The sequence below is a fragment of the Pan paniscus genome, chromosome 8 (assembly GCF_029289425.2).
Source record: "Pan paniscus chromosome 8, NHGRI_mPanPan1-v2.0_pri, whole genome shotgun sequence".
NCBI lineage: Eukaryota > Metazoa > Chordata > Mammalia > Primates > Hominidae > Pan > Pan paniscus.
This window is the reverse complement of record NC_073257.2, coordinates 47964989-47984679: the sequence shown is the minus strand read 5'-3', so window position 1 is coordinate 47984679 and position 19691 is coordinate 47964989. Positions and strand designations below refer to the sequence as shown.

The window sequence follows — 19691 nt, the reverse complement described above, 5'->3', positions numbered from 1 at the left end:
TTCTGTCCACCAGGGCTGGTAATGTTAATGTGGGACCAAGATTCAAGAAGGAGTGCTGCAGAGGTGATGTTAAATAGATTGTAGAGACTCAAGGAAGCCAAGAGCAATATGCAAGCTCATCCTACAGGCACTTAAGATTTCAAATTGCCCCTGTGTCCCCACTCTTCTAACAGCAAGCAGTTTTGCCAGTTATCCCTCCGCTGCTTGGGATGAGTCCCTGAGGCTTCTAGCTTCTCTGGCTGTAGACAGCCAAAACACCATGTACCTATATCCCATTAGACACTTCATGTTTCAGACAAGAAAATCAACATAAGTGACTATGTTCATAATTGCAGATGTTCATCTAGTATTTTTTGGTTAATTGAGCATTTGAGTCTCAATTTGATCCTTAAGGATGTAAGGCCACAGCTAAAGTCATTCGTTGAAAGAAACAAGGAAAAAAGACTAAACATACCACATTATTAAACAGATTCCCATTAGCCAGGTTTCCTTTCAGCCTGGGTATGCTTTTTTTCTTTTTAAGCTTTAAAACCTTTAAGTTTCATTTTCAGTACTTCACCCTATCTGCTACCTCTCAGGTTAAACTACAAAGCCAAAAAGTTTCACATCCACGCTACTTTCGTTATTACAAGCCCTCTTCATTCTCCTTCCCTCCTGTTTCCCCTCACCCAATAAACACACGCAATGATGTTTTCATTCACATCCTTCAATGGTTGGTTTCACTCAACAAATTCATTCAACAAATATTTATAGTATCTTCAAGGAATCAGGTGCTACTCTAGGCACTTGGTTACATCAGTGAACCAAACAATAAATGTTCTATTGGAACTTACATGCTAGTAGCTAGTAGCTATTATTTATGTTTATACTTATATAGTATATCATAAAGTGTTAAGGAATAAAGAAACAGGAGTGCAGGGAATATGCACTGGGATTGCCAGTGGGCGGCAGAAAGGATGTTTAAAGGTGATTGGGAAGGCCTCCCTGAAAAGGTCAGGCTTGAACCAAGGCTGCAGGCGATAAAGGGACTCAGCCAAGAGAGCACATGGAGGACACTTCAGGCAGAGGGAGAGAACAGGGGTGGAAGTTTGTGTCTGGTATGTTCCAGGAAGGGCAGGGAAGGAGGCCAATGTGGCTGGAATGAGCAAGCGACTGAGTGAGCTGATGGCAGGCAGATCCCAAGGGGCCCCAGCGACCACTGTAAGGCTTTTACTTGTGCAATAAGGAGTCACTGCCGTTTTTGAGTGAAGGAATAAGTTCAAGTTTTTTAAAGGATCTCAGCCATGGCTGTTGTGTCGAGAACAGACTGGAGCAGGCAAGGGTGGAAGCAGGGAGACCAGGTGGGCTGGGGGAGATGGCAGCTGCTTAGATCTTCAGAAGAGCAGCAGCAGAGGTCTTGAGAGTGGTCAAAGTCTGATATATTCTGAGGGCAGAGAGCCACATTTTCCTACCAGATATGATACAGGACGAGGGAGAAAGTGAGTTGTCAAGGATGACAGGTAAACTATAAAAATGAAAAGAGTGGGCCAGGAGCAGTGGCTCACCCCTGTAATCCCAGCACTTTGGGAGACTGAGGCAGGCAGATCACTTGAGGTCAGGAGTTCGAGACCAGTCTAACAAATATGGAGAAACCCTATCTCTACTAAAAATACAAAATTAGCCAGGCGTGGTGGCGCATGCCTGTAATCCCAGCTACTTGGGACGCTGAGGCAGGAGAACTGCTTGAACCCGGGAGGTGGAGGTTGCAGTGAACCAAGATTATGCCATTGCACTCCAGCCTGGGTGACAGAGCAAAACTCCATCTCAAAAAAAAAAAAAAAAAAAATGAAGTTGCCATCAACCATTTTAAGGTAAAACCCTACAAGGACACTATGGTACAGCTGTTACAAGTATCCTGATTTATTTGGTCTCCTCACATTTTAAATTCTCTTTAGTCCCTCCCTCCCTTTCTCCTCCCACAGAAATAATCTAATCCTGGAAGTCTGGACTGAATAACTGCTGCAGACAGAAGAAGTTTCTCTTTGAGAAAGTATGGATATGACTGCAATGACAAGACACCCTATCCCAGAAGGCAACCCCAGACTAGCTAATGTTTGATGGCTAAGTCAAGCAACAATGGAAAGTTTCCATTTGCCATGTATTGGCTGTGTGACTTTGGACAAGTCATTTCTCCTCTCAATGACTCATTTCTTTCTCTTAAAGTAAGGATAATATTACCCATAGGGTTACTGTGAGTTCTAAGTAAATGAATGGAATCCAAGTACTTAGAGCGGCAGCTGGTGACAGCTGCTACAGAGTAAGTAATACATAGGCTGCAATTATTACTATCATTTTTTTATTTTCCTAAAGAATTGTTCTGAAGATTACTATTGTTGTTATGTGTTGCTGTTTTTTCTCAATCTCTGAATGATTTTATAAGAAATAATACCTGGAAAGCATGAGTCCAATATCAATTTCAAAAACATGAATAACCTAACACTAAGATAAACTGAGCAAAAAGACACATTAAGTTGCCATTAAGCACCATAGACACCTAAGTTCCCAGACACTAAAATTACTGAAATTCTACAGGACAAGTATTACCCCTTCATGTGCCTGGTGACAAAGGGAAGAAAGCATGGATACATATGTCGTATCTCTGTGATTTAAAGACACTAACCTATCATAGAAGACCCATGAACTTCAAACCTTTCTAAACCAGCTGGGTGGGATGTTTTTCAGGACATAAAAAATATGGTATTTGAGTACTTCAGCTTTTGATATATACTAGAGTCAATGATTCTTAAAATGTAGTTTTAAAATGTTTACTAACAACCTAACAATCAATATAACTCAGTTCAAATACATACAGATATAGATGAGCAAATATAGACATATAGATGTATATAGTGTGTATATATCTACACTCTATTTAATTAAAACCTGTTCTCTTCTCTCAGCCTCTAATAATGAATTTCTACCAAAAATGTCCCTGAACGGCAGGTAACACTTCCAAGATTTGCCCAGCCAGCAATTCTCAGGCCTACCTGCATCTCAGAATCACCTTGGAGAGATTTAAACATATTAATGGCAATGTCCAGTACTAGATTTCTGGTTTAACTGAAACCAATGTTGAGAACTGCTGGCTGGGTCAATGCTAGAAGTATTATTTATTGAATTTGAGAGACAGAAGGTGAATTAATATTTCGGGGTTTAAACTAGCATAATCATATGAACTGGGATCTGGGATGAGAGGGCACTCCACAGCCTAGATTGGAAACCTGCCCTATACTCTCTCAAACTATCCTGAATCTGCAAAAGAGTCTTCCAAACATTCTCTCAAAAATTCCTGATGACTGAAACTTAAGATTTCTTTGAAATGAAAGAACACACAATATCATTTCACTGTACTCTGGCAAAATTGTACTAAGCCTTAGTGCCAAATACCTGGTTACACTTATTTTTTCCACCTTATTTCCTTACAATAGTCTATAATAACTGTATGCAGCCTGGCTCTAAGAAATGTAAATCTTCTTTATTTTTCTTTTTTGATCCATCATTCAAAACAAAGCCTCCGCTAGATATTGCACAACATAAAAAGGAAATTTACTGCACATCATAAAGAAGACATTATTTCCAAATGTTTTCGCCTGTCAACATAGTATAGGACTGGGTAATGGCTTTCTGTAATAAACTCATTCATTTATTCCTCCCTTTAAAGTACAATACTTACTGTTTATTATATGCTAGACTTTTCTTTCAGGTGCTAGAGGCTGTGAAAGTGATCAAGACCGATCTGGCCTTCATCCTTCTAGATGCCTTTAAATGCATAAATTTAAGAAGAAAGTATGGCTGTAGTTCAAAGACATCTAAGCGTATGTTTAAAATAATGGAAATCTAAAATAACAACACTAGACACGTCATATGGAACCATAATTTACTAAGCGCGTACCAGAAACCAGACGTTGTTAGTCCCTTTATACATATATACTCATTTAATAAAGATGCTCTCCTAAAAAGATGAAACTACCATTTAGAAGAAATTACACGAAGACAAACGAGAAAAATCTTTCCTTTAGCAAAGTTTAAATGTGGCCTTTCCACAGTGGAGAGAATCTTCCATCCTAAAGTGGACAGGAACGAATTATGAAGTTGTGTTCATTCATTCACACAAAAATTTCTTCATATTAGTTCAACCAGATTAACTATGAGAAGATGTTTGGGTTTAAAAAATCACCTTGTCATAAAAAGATACTTCCAATTTCAAATCTTTTCAGTTGAAAATTCTATAAACTATATTTTAAGCATAATGCATAAATATCCCTCTGTCGTTATCACTGAGCAATAGTGCTAATAAATATGTTGCCAAACCAATAAAATAAATAAAACATTACTGGGTGCAGTAATTAGTCTTAGCTTTTTTTCTTTTTGCAAACTCCAGTCCAACCAAAAGTCACCTGAATAAATCAGAAATTCACAGGACTGCAATTCGGGCCCATGCAAAAACTGAGAGACTTAATCCAAAGGTGTCTGACAATCTTTTAAAGACCATTCTCGGGAGAAGCTATTTGACTAATCCTGGAACCGCCACTCAAAAAAATCCTTTTTTAAAAAAACGGTAGACTGGGAACGGGGGAAGTGGAGTCCATTTGTAAGGTTCCGGGGAACTGACTCAAGTCAACATGGTTCTCCAACTCCAGGTTGGAGACGCCGGGATTCCAAAACGGGAATCCACTCACTTCGCTTTTATAGGACAAACGCCTGCACAACTTGGCTTCGGGCTGCATTCAGGTAGTGCCGGGAACCCCGAGCTCCTGGGCCGCCCCCACCCAGCTCTGGCCGCTCCATTAAGGACGAGGGCCGGCTCCTGTCACCTCGCGACCCACGCGCACACACCCGTCCCAGGCCCGTCGTGCTCGATGCCGCGGGCCTGCAAAGTTTCCGCGGCCGCTCACTTGGGGGTAACCAGCGAAGGATACGCGCAGAGGCTGCGGGGCCCCGGGCGCCTAGGCTAAGCGGGCGAAGCCCCGGTTATGCACGGGTCGCCGAGACCGGCTGGGCAAACAAGAGCAGCCGGGCCTCCCCGACGCTGGCTGTGCGACTGCTGCCGCGGGGGCGGGTAGGGGGCTCGGCGGGCCGCACTCACCGTCTATGTTCTCCCGGTCGCTGATGTGCTGCAGGTTGCAGCCCGTGTCCTCGCGGCTCAGGTCCGTGTCTGGCCGGTAGGACTCCAGCCGGGAGTGGGCATTCCTCCGGAGCTTGGGACTGGATGACACGCAGCACGAGGTAGTGTTCCCCATCTTCGGCGGCCCCCCGACTCCTGCTGCGATCCTGTTCTCCCAGTCCCCGGGAGCGGGGCGCGGGTGGACGCGGGGCGCGGGCGGCGGGGGCGTGTGGGGAGGCCCGCCCGCTCGCCGCCACGGGAGGGGGCGGAAGCCGCGGCCGGCCGCCGGGTCAGCAGCGGCGGCGGCGGCGGGGCCTCGCCATGGGCGGCGGCGGCGACGAGCGGGCGACGGCCCCGGCTCCCCCTCGGCCGGCCTATCCGCGGCGGAGGAGCGCTCGGGTCCGCGCGACTGCGGCCGCCGCGCCTACCTCACCCCGCCGCGGCCATGGCGGGCGGCGCCGCGCAGGCCGCCTCCCCCCCGCGCTTCCCAGTCGGTGTCCGCTTCCCCGGCGGCTGCGGCGACGGCGGCCGCCTCGGCAAGAGGTTCCGGTTCAAGCCGGGGGCACGCGTGTCCGCGCCGGACGGCGGGACTAGCCGACCAGCTGGCGGGCAGCGGGCGTGGGCGCAGCCCCTGGACCCCGCGCGGCGCGATGCGGCGCGGCCAGGGAGGATGCTGGCAGCCCTCCCTCGCCAGCGGCGCCCGCCCTCGCAGCAGCCCCCGCCCCGCCCCGCCCCGTCACCGCCCCTTCCCTCTGCCCTGGAAGCAGATCGGCGGCCGCGGGGAGGTTCGGGGCGGGGAGGTTCGGGGCGGCGCGGCCCCGCGCGGATGTGGGATCGCTCCCGGGGGCCGCTCCTCTCTCGGGCACTGGGGTCGCGGGAGACGTCGTCGGGAGCTCGGTTTCTGGAGGCCCTTCCCCACCCGGCCTCTGCCTCCTCCACTCCCCCGGGCTGGACGGAACGGGGCCCAGCGCGGGATGCGAGTTGCGTCCCCGGGGCCCGCAGCGGGCGGGAGCGCAGCCAGGGCCCGGTTGGGGACGCAGGCCCAGGGCGCTGAGGCTGCACCTGCCTCTCCGAAACCGGGCTGGCTCTTTTTGTCTTTTTCTTTTTCTAATTTATTTTTTTAGAGGTATGATTTCGCTCTGTCGCCCAGGCTGGAGGGCAGTGGCGCAATCTCGGCTCACTGCAGCCTCGAACTCCTAGGCTCAAGCGATTCTCCCGCCTCAGCCTCCAAAGTAGCCGCTACTACAGGCGCGCGCCACCACGCCTGGCTAAGGTAGGGGGTGTGTGTGTGTGTGTGTATGTATGTATGTGTATGTGTGTGTGTCTCCAAAGTAGCGAGGACTACAGGCTCCCGCCACTACGCCAGGCCAAGGTAGGGTGTGTATGTGTGTTAACTTTTTGTAGAGATGGGATCTCCCTTCGTAACACGGGCGCCCGCCACTAAGCCAGGCTAAGGTGGTGGATGTGTGTGTGTGTGTGTGTGTGTGTGTGTGTGTGTGTGTGTTAACTTTTTGTACAGATGGGATCTCGCTTCTTAACCCGGGCTGGTATCGAACTCCTGCCTTCAAGGAATCCTCCCATGGGATTACGGGCATGAGCCACGGCACCTGGCTATTTTTTTTTTTTTCTAAGCATTTAAATAAGCTGGGCCTTGATTTGGGAGTTTTCTATTGTATTTTGAGCTTTGCCGAGGACTTGATAGTGACCTTGTTTTAAGCTGTGAAATAAATCTTGGGGTCCCAGAGCTATTTTAATATTGAATTCGCTGTGGAGTTGTTTTGAGTTCCTTGGAGGTTAACATGAGATAGAAAACTAAGTTAACACAACTCATCGACTGCCCTTGCTTTGCTTTGCTTTGCTTTTAGAATGCCATCGGGTTTTGTCATATTGGGAACAAGTTAACTTAGGCCAGTTGACTAAGATCAAGGTATGTGAACATGCCTGGCTGGGAGAGAAGTACAGTAAATGTTGGTTTGCATTCCCTCCCGACGCCCACAATGCCAGCCATCCCCGACTTTTCTTGCCTTTATTGGGAAGAATATAAGGTGGCAGAAACAAACTTCCCACCCTTTTTCCAAATATTTACTGCAGGAGTCGTGAGGAGAGTCTTGTGGGGTGGGGGGGTGGGGGTGGGAGCTGGGAATGTTTTTGAACTAGTTCTTGAAAAAAAAACTAGTACAATAGTACAACTGTCTTAATTTTATATATGAGGAAACTGAGGCCCAGAGATGAAATCATGCCTTGATTTATTCAGACCTCAGTACCTGTTCGTGACAAATCCAGTTACTAAAAGGGAAGAGAAGGAATAAGGGACTTGATATTTATCTAGCATCAGCAATGTGTGGACATCGTGTGAACGGCTTTATAAACATTTCATTTAATTCTCTACATCTAGCCATTTTTTACCCTGTGCTTTCCCTCCCTCTCAAAGTAGTTTATACATTTATTAGTCCATATTTTAAATGCTCCATGCTCTCAACTGTATTAATGCTATTTGTTAGGATAAGTGGCAGATGTCCATGGAAAAATAAGTGGCTGCAAAGTGGTAATGCTGACCAGATGAGAAAAGAAGTGTAAAAGGGAAGTTCCAAAGAATTAAAGCCCTGGAGAGGGTGGGTAGACAACAACAGTCCAAAATAGTGCTCTTCATTGAGGCTGTGTAGATTTTCCTGCTTCCTGGGAAAACTGGGGCATATTTACACTTGCATGTGTGTATTCAGATTGTCTGGGGCTATGGAGTTTGGGTCAGATTGCTGAACCCTTGGGAGAGAAGTTCCCTTGTTATCTGTTCTGATTGCTGCTTTGTAATTTGGGCCACATATGAAAGTCAGCATCCAGTCATTGGACCATAGGTGTGTGGCATATCTACTCAGATGCATTAAGCAATTTTTATTTCATTATAAAATGTATAACATTTACATTCAAATTATGGTTTGAAGGGCTTAAGAGGAGAAAGAGACAGTGGCACTAAGGTGACAGCATGGCTGGCTGCATGCTTCCTGTCCAAGAAGGTCACTGGGCAGTGTTAACTGGGTAGAGCATCTGGAGGATGAGAGATCAGTGTAGCCACATACCCTTAACAAAGGGTGGTACAGCCTCTGGTCTGCCAGGATTTTTCTGCCCCGCCCCCCTTCCCCCCACCTTCCCTATCTCCTTTTTGACATTTCCACCATATTCCCCTTAGGTATGTACCTGTTTGGACTTTAATTTAGAGTGTAACTTTTGGTCAAGAATCCTGGAGAGAAAAGATGGGTACTAAAGCCTCGCTAGTGATTTACCTGGGTGCCGACCCCCACAACTCACCCACCCTACATGCATACTTCAAACTCCTCCAGGCAGATGCTCCCTGCCTGACACACAGTGACACTTTGGGAAAAATTGCAGAACAGTAACCAACTCTGAGCAGATAAATGTGATGTCAAAATGATAGTAATGAGAGATGTCGTTCGTTGAAAGCCTGCTAGCTGCCATGCACTATACTATTTCTTACATCTAAATCTGATTAAGTTGTACCCCATTTTATAAATAGACACTTTGATAAGTAAACCTATTTAAGATCAAAATACTGAGAAATGTCCTAATTGGGGATTTGAACCTGGTTCTAATTCCAAAGTCCAAGCTACATCCACCCCAACCTCCTACCTCCCATCTCCAAGACTTTGTGAGTAAAAAAAACAAGTGTCACTTCTCTCCTTCTCTTTTTTCTGTCCTAAAGGAAGCTGGGAGCTGACCGCTTAGGACTAGTACTAACCTTTCAGAGAGATAAAGGGATGAGGGGAGCCTTGTTATTTCTGTGGGGTTCAGCTCTCAGACCAGAGTAAGACAGGCAACAAGGTTGAGGAGTAGCCATATGCAGAAATAACCTGTGTATCTAGCCACAGCATCTCCAACACTGTGTCACTCGGGAATCAAAATACAGGGACAGTTCCTCAATAGAGTGTGGATCTAGCCCAGAATGTGGACAAGGGGAGTGGGGAAGGGGAGAGGTACACACTGAGCATTGTAACAAGGCCCGTCCTCCAGCTTGAGGAGGATTAGGAAGATGGCTTGAGTCTGGGAGTAGGAGGCTGCAGTGAGCTATGATTGTACCACTGTACCCCAGCCTAGGTGACAGAGTGAGACCCTGTCTCTTAAAAGAAAAAAAAAAAAAATTGACCTGGATCTACTCATACCCACCCTGGTCTTTGAGCAGAAAGAATCATTTGGGAATTATTTTGTCTCATCTTTCTCCATGATCACTGTTGAAGAATTTGGTCACTGTAACCAGGTAAATATAAAACTCAGGTGGGCCGGGCGCGGTGGTTCACACCTGTAATCCCAGCAGTTTGGGAGGCTGAGGTGAGTGGATCACGAGGTCAGGAAATCAAGACCATCCTGGCTAACACAGTGAAACCCTGTCTCTATTGAAAATACAAAAAATTAGCCAGGCGTGGTGGTGGGCACCTATAGCCCCAGCTGCTCGGGAGGATGAGGCAGGAGAATGGTGTGAACCCGGGAGGTGGAGGTTGCAGTGAGCCGAGATCGTGCCACTGCACTCCAGCCTGGGTGACAGAGCAAGACTCCGTCTCAAAAAAAAAAAAAAAAAAAAAACTCAGATGAACTATAGCTAAGTCAGTGCTCTTGACACTTTTTTAGCAATAGTAGCTTTGTTTCTCACAGAAAAAACAAAATTTTCTGTGGAACCACACTATTTAAAACATAAGCAATATTAGTATCAACTTGTATAATTTATAGATCTACTGATAAAAACAATCAAGAATAGGCTACCTTAATTGAATCAGGAGGAGATAACTGCAGTCTTACATCAGCCATACTCATATCCATGAAATATGAGTCAGTCATTTGCACAACTCCCTGAGTCACCTTCTGGAACACAGAAAACACTGAGCCAAGTTAGCCCAGGACCTGAACCTTTTGTGGAAAGGAAAATGTGTAGTGTCTCCTCGGAGTATGGCTGCCCTTTCACCTGGTAGTCAGTTTCTCATGACAGTTACTCGAGCATTTATAAGGCAGTTGTGAAATAACCAAGACCTTCTGTGTGTTGTGCTACTGATGCTCCTCCTGTCACCGACCTCCTCTCCAAATGAGGCCTGCCTTTTGTCCTTGGTGGTAGGCAGTCCACAGTGTAACCAGCTACAGGGGAAGTATTTACTTTGATAGCCACTTGACCTTGTCCAAGGCAGGTGACTCATTTCTGGATAACATTTTTGAGAGTATACTGAGCCAGGCACCTTGAGGATACAAAAGTGGATTATAGTTCCCATTCTGGAGAAACTCACAGTCCAGTAAGTTAAACAATCACAAGAACAAGTTTCCAGCAATGAGAGTGATGACAGCCACTGAGGGGTGAAATCCGAGAAATGCAAAGCCTGCCGCCTATAAATATCTACATTTGTCGCCTGGGCATATACCTAAAATTCCACCATGAGAAATATATTTATATGAAATTAGAAACTACCCAGAAATTGTGTGTCCAAATAAAAATTCCCGCAAGAAATAAGGATGGCTAATAGTTTTAAGTAGTAGTGTCAAGTGTTTTGGACCAGAGTAACTGCCAGGGACATTGTGTTGAGGATTCTGAGGTCATGTTCTAGCTTAGCCGAGAAGGGAACCACCATGAGGGAAGGAGTGAGGGAGGGTAGCACTTGTGCCACATATTTTTTCCTAAGTAAAACATTTGTTGATGGAATGCATGATGAAACAGGGACAGCCAGGGTCTCTGGCATGTGGGAGAAAGCCCACTTGGAAACTGATTTATCTACCTCACCACTGCAAGTTCACCGTTTGTCCCCAGACTAAATGGCCTTAGGAAGCCCAGGCTCTGTCTTGCCGAACTCTACCTTCTTTATCCTTCCATACTTTTCAAGAAGAGAAATGGTATATATATGTGGGATCCTTGAGAACTGGGATGTACCTGTGAGCAGGCAAAGTGTAGCATCTAGCAGGGTCAGGCATAAGTTGAAGTGAGAGAGGTGGCTACTGTGCTCCCCAATGGCTGTTCTCCCATCTCCCATAGTTTCAAGGCCTGTTTTGTGAGGAACAGCAATATGCCCAGCTCAAAGATGACAGCTGGCCACAGGACTAAGTCTGGCCAATAAGATGTGAGTGGACGCTTCCAGAAAAGCTCTCTAAAGAGGCTACCTCTAGCCAGGCGTGGTGGCTCACGCCTGTAATCCTAGCACTTTGGGAGGCCAAGGCAGTGGATCACCTGAGGTCGAGAGTTCGAGACCAGCCTGGCCAACATGGCAAAACCCCGTCTCTACTAAACATACAAAAATTAGCCGGGCATGGCCGTGCCGCACGCCTGTAATCCCAGCTACTCAGGAGGCTGAGGAGGGAGAACTGCTTGAACCCAGGAGGTGGAGGTTTGCAGTGAGCTGAGATGGTGCCACTGCACTCCAGCCTGCACGACAGGAGCGAGGCTCCATCTCAAAAAAAAAAAACAAAAGCTACCTTTTCTCTGCTTCTTGGAGTATGGTCAGGATAGCTGGAATTCTAGCATCCAGTTTTGAATGCCAAGTGACCTTGAAGATAGAAGCCATGAACTAAGATAATGTCCCTGTGTAAGCTTCTTTTACATGAGAGAAATAAACTGTGTGTATAAATCATTGTTATTTTGAATTCCCAAGTTGTATGCAGGCAAATGTAATCCCGATCTAGCCAGGAATTGGTATTATTCATTGATAAGAGCTTCATATATTCATGTTGACAGTTTTCCTTGATTGGCCCCCAGACGATAGGTATTGTGACCAAGACCTGTGGGGCTATCATGTGTACTTGGCTCCCTATAGGAGAATCCAGGATGGAATGGAATGATACAGTAGGCAGGCTCTGGAGCCAAGATACGGTATAGGTGGCAAAAAGAAATGATTCACCCAAGAGGCAGATTAGGCCCATGAAAATTAGGATTGTCAGATGCATTACTTTAATACAGCACTTCTTCAGTATTCCCAGAACTGTAGCTAATGGTTCCTCTGAATAGGAAGCTCCTTGAATATACCCTGGCAAGAAATCTTTCTATCCAAGGTGACTGGCATTGGGAGGGGATTTATTGAGTGTCTCCCTCGAGCCAGGCACTTTCACATACCTTAATCTTAGTTAACTGGCTTCACTTCAGACCCTGTTCCTAACAGGACAAAACCCAACAGCATTTTAAAAGCAAAACAGGGATAGTTGATGTGTTGTATTAACGTACTTGTCTCTGTCTCACGTTAGTAACCTCCAAGGAACTCAAAACGCACTGCAGCTACAATTCGACATTAAAATAGCCCTGGGCCCCCCAGGAGCAGCTCAATAGACCCTACTGAAGCAGGCGGTCCTGTCCCTCCCCTGCTTAAAATCCGTCAGTATCTTCTCATTGTTTTTAACTAAAAACCCAGCCCACCTGACAGTCAAGTTGGCCTGCTCCCCAGGCTTTCTCCCCAGCTGCTCAAACCTGCTCACAGCTCCCTCTGTGTCTGCCACTCTGGCCTCTCACTTTACTCCTGTGACCTCGTCCCTCTGAGCGCCATTCCTCGCCACCTCTGCATGTCTTTAATCTGACTTAACCTTCAAGGCCTGGCACAAACAATGCTTTTCCTTTGTCCTTCATACTGGAGATCATAAACTCGCATAGATTCTCTCTGAATAAATAAATATTTTCCATGCCAGTTAGCATTTTTTTAAAACTATAATGACTGCAAAATATATTGTATTAGGTGTACTCTAACTTATTTAACCTCTCCCCAAAGAATGGACATTTCATTTGTTTCTTTTTCAGGATGATAAAAAACAGTTACGGGATGAAAAATTTTTTTTTTATTTTTTATTTTTAGTAGAGATGGGATTTCACCATGTTAGCCAGGATGATCTCGATCTCCTGACCTTGTGATCCACCCATCTCAGCCTCCCAAAGTGCTGGGATTACAGGCATGAGCCACTGCACCCGGCCGGGGATGAACATTTTTATATGCTAATCTTTGTCAGCATCTGCTCATTTCTATAAAAGGAATCATTAGAATTGGAATTCCTAGGTCATTTTGACCAAAAAGGAACATTTTTAAATCTCTTAATATTGCCATATGACATCTTAGAAAGTTTACATCATTTTACACAAATAATTGTTTCCTTATCGATGTTCCAAACCTAGAGAACTTTTGGTCATTCTATGATCTGTAATTGGAGAAATTTCCATTGCTCTAGCAGCATTTTATACATACTTATCAAGATGTATTATGATTTATACACATTTATCAAGATGTATTATGTTTTACTTGCATTTCTCCAAGTAAGCTCTGAAGTGGAAAACAGAACTTGTTTTACTCTTTGTAGCACAGTACTGAGAACAGTAACACCTAACAGGCCCTTTCTAGGTAAATCTGCAGAAACAGTAATTGTCTCAATCTCAGTTTCCCTGTGGTAGACCAAAATAAAGCTTTGCATACCTAACCTAGGGAAGCTGCATACAGTTGGAGAGCTGGATTCAACTAAACCTGGCCCTGACAGCTCTTCAACATGTTTTTCTTTTCCAAGTTCCACATTGCTCACTGTGTCCTTTTAACACTCCTATTTTTTATTTTATCCATCACACGAAGTTGTAGTTGGTTCTGCCTGCAGTGTTTCTCCATAATGTAATATAACCTCATTATATACACTCAGGAGCCTGAGAAATGAGTATCACAAACCACAGAGTCTTTTTGTTGCTTAGTTACTATCCTGCATTTCCTGGGGACTTTACCTTGGCAAAGTATATGATGCTATGTTTTAATGAATGTTGATTGGTCACTGTATGATAAATGCCAGGAAAAACAATGAATGATAAAAAGAAAGAAGTGTGAATCCCACTCTTCTGCCTATATCCCAGCTCCATTTTCACGTCTTTTGGTATCAGCCCCCAGGATTTGGGGTCTTCTGTTTGAAAATGAGATCAGTTCCATAACATCTGTATAGCTTTGCTTGCTATGGTACTGGGCTGGAAAGAGGCAGGTCAAAGCAGGTGCCCCCCTCACTGGTGTGCCCTGAGGATGCAGAGGCCCTCTTTGCCTGGTGATAACACCTTCAGTGCCCATTAGGGGGCCCAAAATTGCCAGTTTATTATCCCTTTGGGACTGATACCTTAAAATCTCATTTTGTCTTTGAGAAGTGGTATTTGGAATATTCACACATCAAAGTGTTACCGTTCTCTGCTAGCACAGTACCAGCTAGTTTATCTTAGCCAGCTGGCTCACCTCTCAAGGCACTAAAGGAACGGAAAAACACAGGGCAATCTCTGTAAGCCTCATTCCTTCACTTGGTAACCTCTGAGAAGCTAGAGAGAAAGGACCAGTGAGAGAACAGGATCAGCTCTTGCTGGGGGTCCAGCCAGGAGCCACCATGGAGGGCCTGGAGCACTTAGAGGAAAACATGGGGACATCAGGTATGCAGGAGATCAGGCAAAAAACAGTAAAGTCAGCTTAGAAAAGACTCGTACCTCTCACCCCCACTGCCTCAACCTCCTCCAAAGTGTAGAGTTCACAACTTTTCCTTGGGAAGCTTCTGTGTATACAGTGCTCAACAGAAGAGAGGAACAGGATTTAGGTTACTATCTTCCGTACCCTGAAAGTGAACATTGTAATATTGCAAATACAGTAGCAGAAGAAAAGCACTTCTCAGGAAGTAAAAATACATCTACTCCTGCTAACAGTTTTCTCCATTCACAAAATATTACTGATTTTTTAAAATTTGGAAAGAATATTAATATTCATAGATGTTAGATTAGTTGGGCAAAATATGCTAAAAATTGCCATTTAATTTATAATAGTGAAAAACAATGCAACCTAAATACCCATGAATGATAACTAATTACATACAGTGGACTACAATGGAATTCTATGAAGTCATAAAAATAAGGATGTACATCTGTATTTATTGTTATAGAAAGAAAGCCACGAAATATTGTTGAGAGAGAAAGCAGATTGCAAAACTGAATATATATGCAAAGAGATGTTTTTAGGGATATTCACTGTTAAACAGTGATTAACTTAGTTGACTTTTTTTTCCTCTGTTCCTTCTTTTTTCTTTTTTACTTTAAATATGTATCTTTTTTAAAAGAAATAATACATTTCCTCCCTCCAAAAAAGAATAGCCTAGCGAAATCTTTTTACTTCAAATGCTTTTCCCCTTATTAATCTTTGTATAAACCACTGTGGTTTGCTAAAACAAGGAAGGGTTGTAGAGTAGAATCCATGCCCACGATAGAACAAAATCCAAGCAGGAAGACACTTCATACGTGGTTATAAGACCAGGAGGACGAGGAGACAAAGGGAAGCCAATGGTGTTTGTTTGTTTGTTTGTTTTAAGTGACAGTGTCACTCTGTCACCCAGGTTGGAGTGCAGTGGCACCATCATAGCTCACTGCAGCCTCCAACCCCTGGGTTCCAGCAATCCTCCCACCTAAGCCTCTCTAGTATCTGGGACTACCGGTATGCACCACCACATCCAGCTAATTTTTAATTTTTTTTTTTGAGACAGGGTCTTGCTATGTTGCCCAGGCTGGTCTCAAACTCCTAGGCTCAAGCAAACCTCCCAAAGCACTGGGATTACACGTGTGAGCCACCACACCCGGCCTAGAAGCAATGGTTCTGATCCAGGAAAAGTGCAGCCTGGAAACTCAGCAATCTGTACAGAATCCTAGCTCTTAGACTAAAAGGTATCAACTGGTACAATTTCTTGCCTTTGGGCACTGAACGTGTTAGCTTCCATTTTATTTAACTTACTGTAAAATTATATTAGCTATGCTGCCACTTAAGCCAAGATGGTTTCTGTCTAGTCACTTCGGTTCCATCCTTTCGAGCGCCCTGCCGTTTCATTGCCTCTCCTTTCTCATTCCTCTCCCCAAGGCTGTACTTTGAGTAACTGTATGTGCACTTTCCTGTGCCTTTCCATTATTAAAACACTGTAAAAGGTAATGTCTCCAAAATGCAAACCATAGTCTTCTCCATTGAAAAATATTTTCCAGGCCAGGCACTCCACTGTGCCACTGCACTCCACCTGGATGACAGAGTGAGACTCTGTCTCAAAAAAAAAAAAACAAAAAAGTCATTAAACTGCAAAATGGGCGCATTTTATTTTATGTAAACTGTATCTCAGTAAAGTTTATTTATTTATTTTTGAGACAAAGTCTTGCCCTGTTGCCTAGGTTAAAGTGCGGTGGCATAATCATGGCTCCCTGCAGCCTTGAACTCCTGGGCTCAAGCGATCCTCCTACCTCAGCCTCCTCCCAAGTATTTGGGACCACGGGCATGTGCCACCATGCCCAGCTAATTTTTTTTTAAGAGATGGGGTCTTGCTATGTTGCCCAGGCTGGTCTCGAACTTCTGACCACAAGAGATCCTCCTGTCTTGGCTTCCCAAAGTTTTGGGATTATAGGCATGAACCACCAGGCCTGACCAAAGTTGATTTTAAAAAATGAAAGGGGGGCCAAGCGCAGTGGCTCATGCTTGTAATCCCAGCACTTTGGGAGGCCGAGGCGGGTGGATCACCTGAGATAGGGAGTTCAAGACCAGCCTGATCAACATGGAGAAACTCTGTCTCTACTAAAAATACAAAATTAGCTGGGAGTGGTGGTGCATGCCTGTAATCCCAGCTACTCGGGAGGCCTCAGCTTGAACCCTGTAGGCAGAAGCTGCAGTGAGCTGAGATCATGCCATTGCACTCCAGCCTGAGCAACAAGAGCGAAACTCTGTCTCAAAAAAAAAAAAAAAAAAAAAAAAAAGAGTCTGTGCTTGGTGGCTCACACCTGCAATCCCAGCACTTTGGGAGGCCAAGGCGGGTGAATCACCTGAGGTCAGGAGTTCGAGACCAGCCTGGCCAACGTGGTGAAACCCCTCTCTACTAAAAATAAAAAAATTAGCCAGGTGTGGTGGCGCACGCCTGTAGTCCCAGCTACTCAGGAGGCTGAGGCACAAGAATTGCTTGAACCTAGGAGGCAGAGGTTGCAGTGAGCTGAGATCATGCCACTGCATTCCAGCCTGGGTGACAGAGTGAGACTCCATCTCAAAAAACAACAAAAATGAAAGGGAAATAAGAGTCATTACCAATATAATTAGGTTTAAATTTTTAGTTAAAATCAAATTTTAACTGGGATTGCCACAAATGTCCTTAACTTCATATCTCCAAATAAAATGTCTGCAGTTAATTTATGTTGTTTATACAGCTAGCTAATTCTCTATATTTTTATAGTATGTTGACACTTAAAATTTCAATCTCTTCTAGTGGTTCCATGAGTGGGACTGAGGGGATGATGGGTGTTCTCATTATAGCCTTCAGAAGGCTGCCTATATATAAGTGTGCACAAATAACTATTATTCAGAGAATTAGAATCATCACAAAATATCCTTTATGAAGGATAAATATAGGCTAATTTATCCTTTATGACTGTTGAATATAGGCTAATGTTTCTTTTATTCTTCAGACCCATTTCAACTTTATAGAAAAAAAAGTATGCACAAAAGCAGCACTCTATAATTAAAAAAATATTCCTTATTGGTCTTTTGGATTTTGGTTCTGCATAAGTATGAGTTTCTCATCAGGCCTCTCTAGACTACTAAAGCCTAAAGTGATGCTTCCCCCATCTCAGCTCTTAGAGGAATTACTGGGTGTCTTGTTTATTTGGCAATTCCATGCTTACAAACTCTTTTCAATGAGATCTTCAGCTCCTTGAGACCACAGTAGATACCTACGTATTTGTCGGTGTAATTTTGTTGTATTGATTTACTGAATTCAAAGGGTTTATACAAATACTTTGTTTACAGGGTTTCATTACAAATCCAAATAAGCTCATATGCTTAGTAATTCCAAAAATGTTATAGGTATTCAGATTAGCATTGCTCATTCATGCCATTTAATTTACAGAGCTCAGCTGCAGTAATTTTCTCCAGTGGATGATGTAAGGAAGGCATTGGCAGAGGAGTAAGAGACTTGGCTTCAGAGTGGGCAGTAATAGGGCTAAATCTGGTTTTACAAAGCAGGTACTGTAAAGCTCTCATTGCCTCTCTGAGGACAAGGCTTTGAGCTATGAGTGCCAGGGTCGTCTGTCTAAGTGGAGGCTTCTTAAAGGAATTGAGCCTCGTTTCCTGGGTTTGAGGTGTATTCTTTTTCACATTCCCTTTGTACACCAAATATATTTAGTATTTATTATCTTTGAAGTTTAGACCTTTGGAATTTTTTTTTTTTTTTTTTTTTTTTTTTGAGGCAAAGTCTCACTCTAGCCCAGGCTGGAGTGCAGTGGTGTGATCTCAGCTCATTGCAACCTCTGCCTCCTAGGTTCAAGCGATTCTCCTACATCAGCCTCCTGAGTAGCAGGGACTACAGGCAGGTGCCCACCATGCCCTGCTAATTTTTGTATTTTTAGTAGAGACAGGGTTTCACCATGTTGGCCAGGCTGGTCTCAAACTCCTGACCTCAGGTGATCTGCCTGCCTTGGCCTCCGGACATGCTGGGATTACAGGTGGGAGCCACCACGCCAGGCCACAGTTTGATGAGTTTTGAGAAAGTCATATACGCATGTAACCACCATCACCACAATCAAGATCTAGAACATTTCCATCACCCCAAAATTCCCTGGTACTCGTCCCTGGTCCCAGGCAAGCCCTGATCTGTTTTCTCTCACTGTGGATCAGATTTGTCTTTTCTAGAGTCTCATAAAAATGTGATCTTATAAAATGTGTAGACTCTTGTGTGTAAGGTTTCTTTTCCTCAGCATAATGTTTTTGTCTATGTTGCATGAATGAGTGGTTCATTTCTGTTTATCACTGAGTATTTTTCCAGTGTATGTATATACCACAATTTGTTTATATACCACAAATGTTGATGGACATTTAGGCTTTGTCCAGTTTTGTCTATTATGAATAAAGCCATTATGAACATCTATGTACAAGTTTTTGTGTGGACATGTTTTCTCTTGGGTAAATATCTAGGAGTAAGACTACTGGGTTGTATGCTAAGTGTATGTTTAATTTTAAAAGAAATGGCAGCCGGGTGTGATGGCTCATGCCTGTAATCTGAGCACTTTGGGAGGCCGAGGCGGGCAGATCACCTGAGGTCAGGAGTTCGAGACCAGCCTGGCCAACATGACGAAACCCCGTGTCTACTAAAAATACAAAAAAAAATTGCTACGCATGGTGGCACACACCTGTAATCCTGCTACTTGGGAGGCTAAGGCAGGAGAATCGCTTGAACCTGGGAGGTGGAGGTGAGACTGAGCCAAGCTCACACCACTGTACTCCAGCCTGAGCGACAGAGCGAGACTCCATCTCAAAAAAAATTAAAAATGGCCAAACTGTTTTCCAAAGTCCTGGTACCATCTTACATCCCACTGGTAAAGTTATGAGAGTTGTAGTTGCCCTACATTCTCACCAATACTTGCTATTATCAGTCTTTTTAATTTTCACCATCCTAATGGATACATAGTGGTATCTCACTGTGGTTTTACTTTGCATTTCCCTGATGACTAATGATGTTGACATATTTTTGTGTGCATGTTGGATACTAATATATCTTTGTAAAGTGCCTATTCAGTGTCTTTTCCAAT

General features: G+C 44.4%; 1 protein-coding gene across 11 annotated transcripts in view; it reads right to left on the bottom strand.

Annotated features, from left to right (window-relative positions):
- CCNY (cyclin Y) overlaps positions 1 to 19691 on the bottom strand; it is a 330334-nt gene that overhangs the window by 234249 nt on the left and 76394 nt on the right. For 4 of the 11 annotated variants that reach the window (XM_063607337.1, XM_055092655.1, XM_055092654.1 and 1 more), the window contains exon 4: positions 14592 to 14716. The exons of 6 other annotated variants lie outside the window; for them this stretch is intronic. Coding sequence is in view for 1 of the 5 variants with exons in the window: in XM_003814777.6 (XP_003814825.1) it covers positions 5126 to 5279 (154 nt within the window). In the remaining 4 variants the exon portion in view is untranslated. Of the gene's footprint in view, positions 1 to 5125; positions 5440 to 14591; positions 14717 to 19691 lie in introns of those variants that run through there. One more of the 11 variants, XM_003814777.6, reaches the window with a different exon arrangement.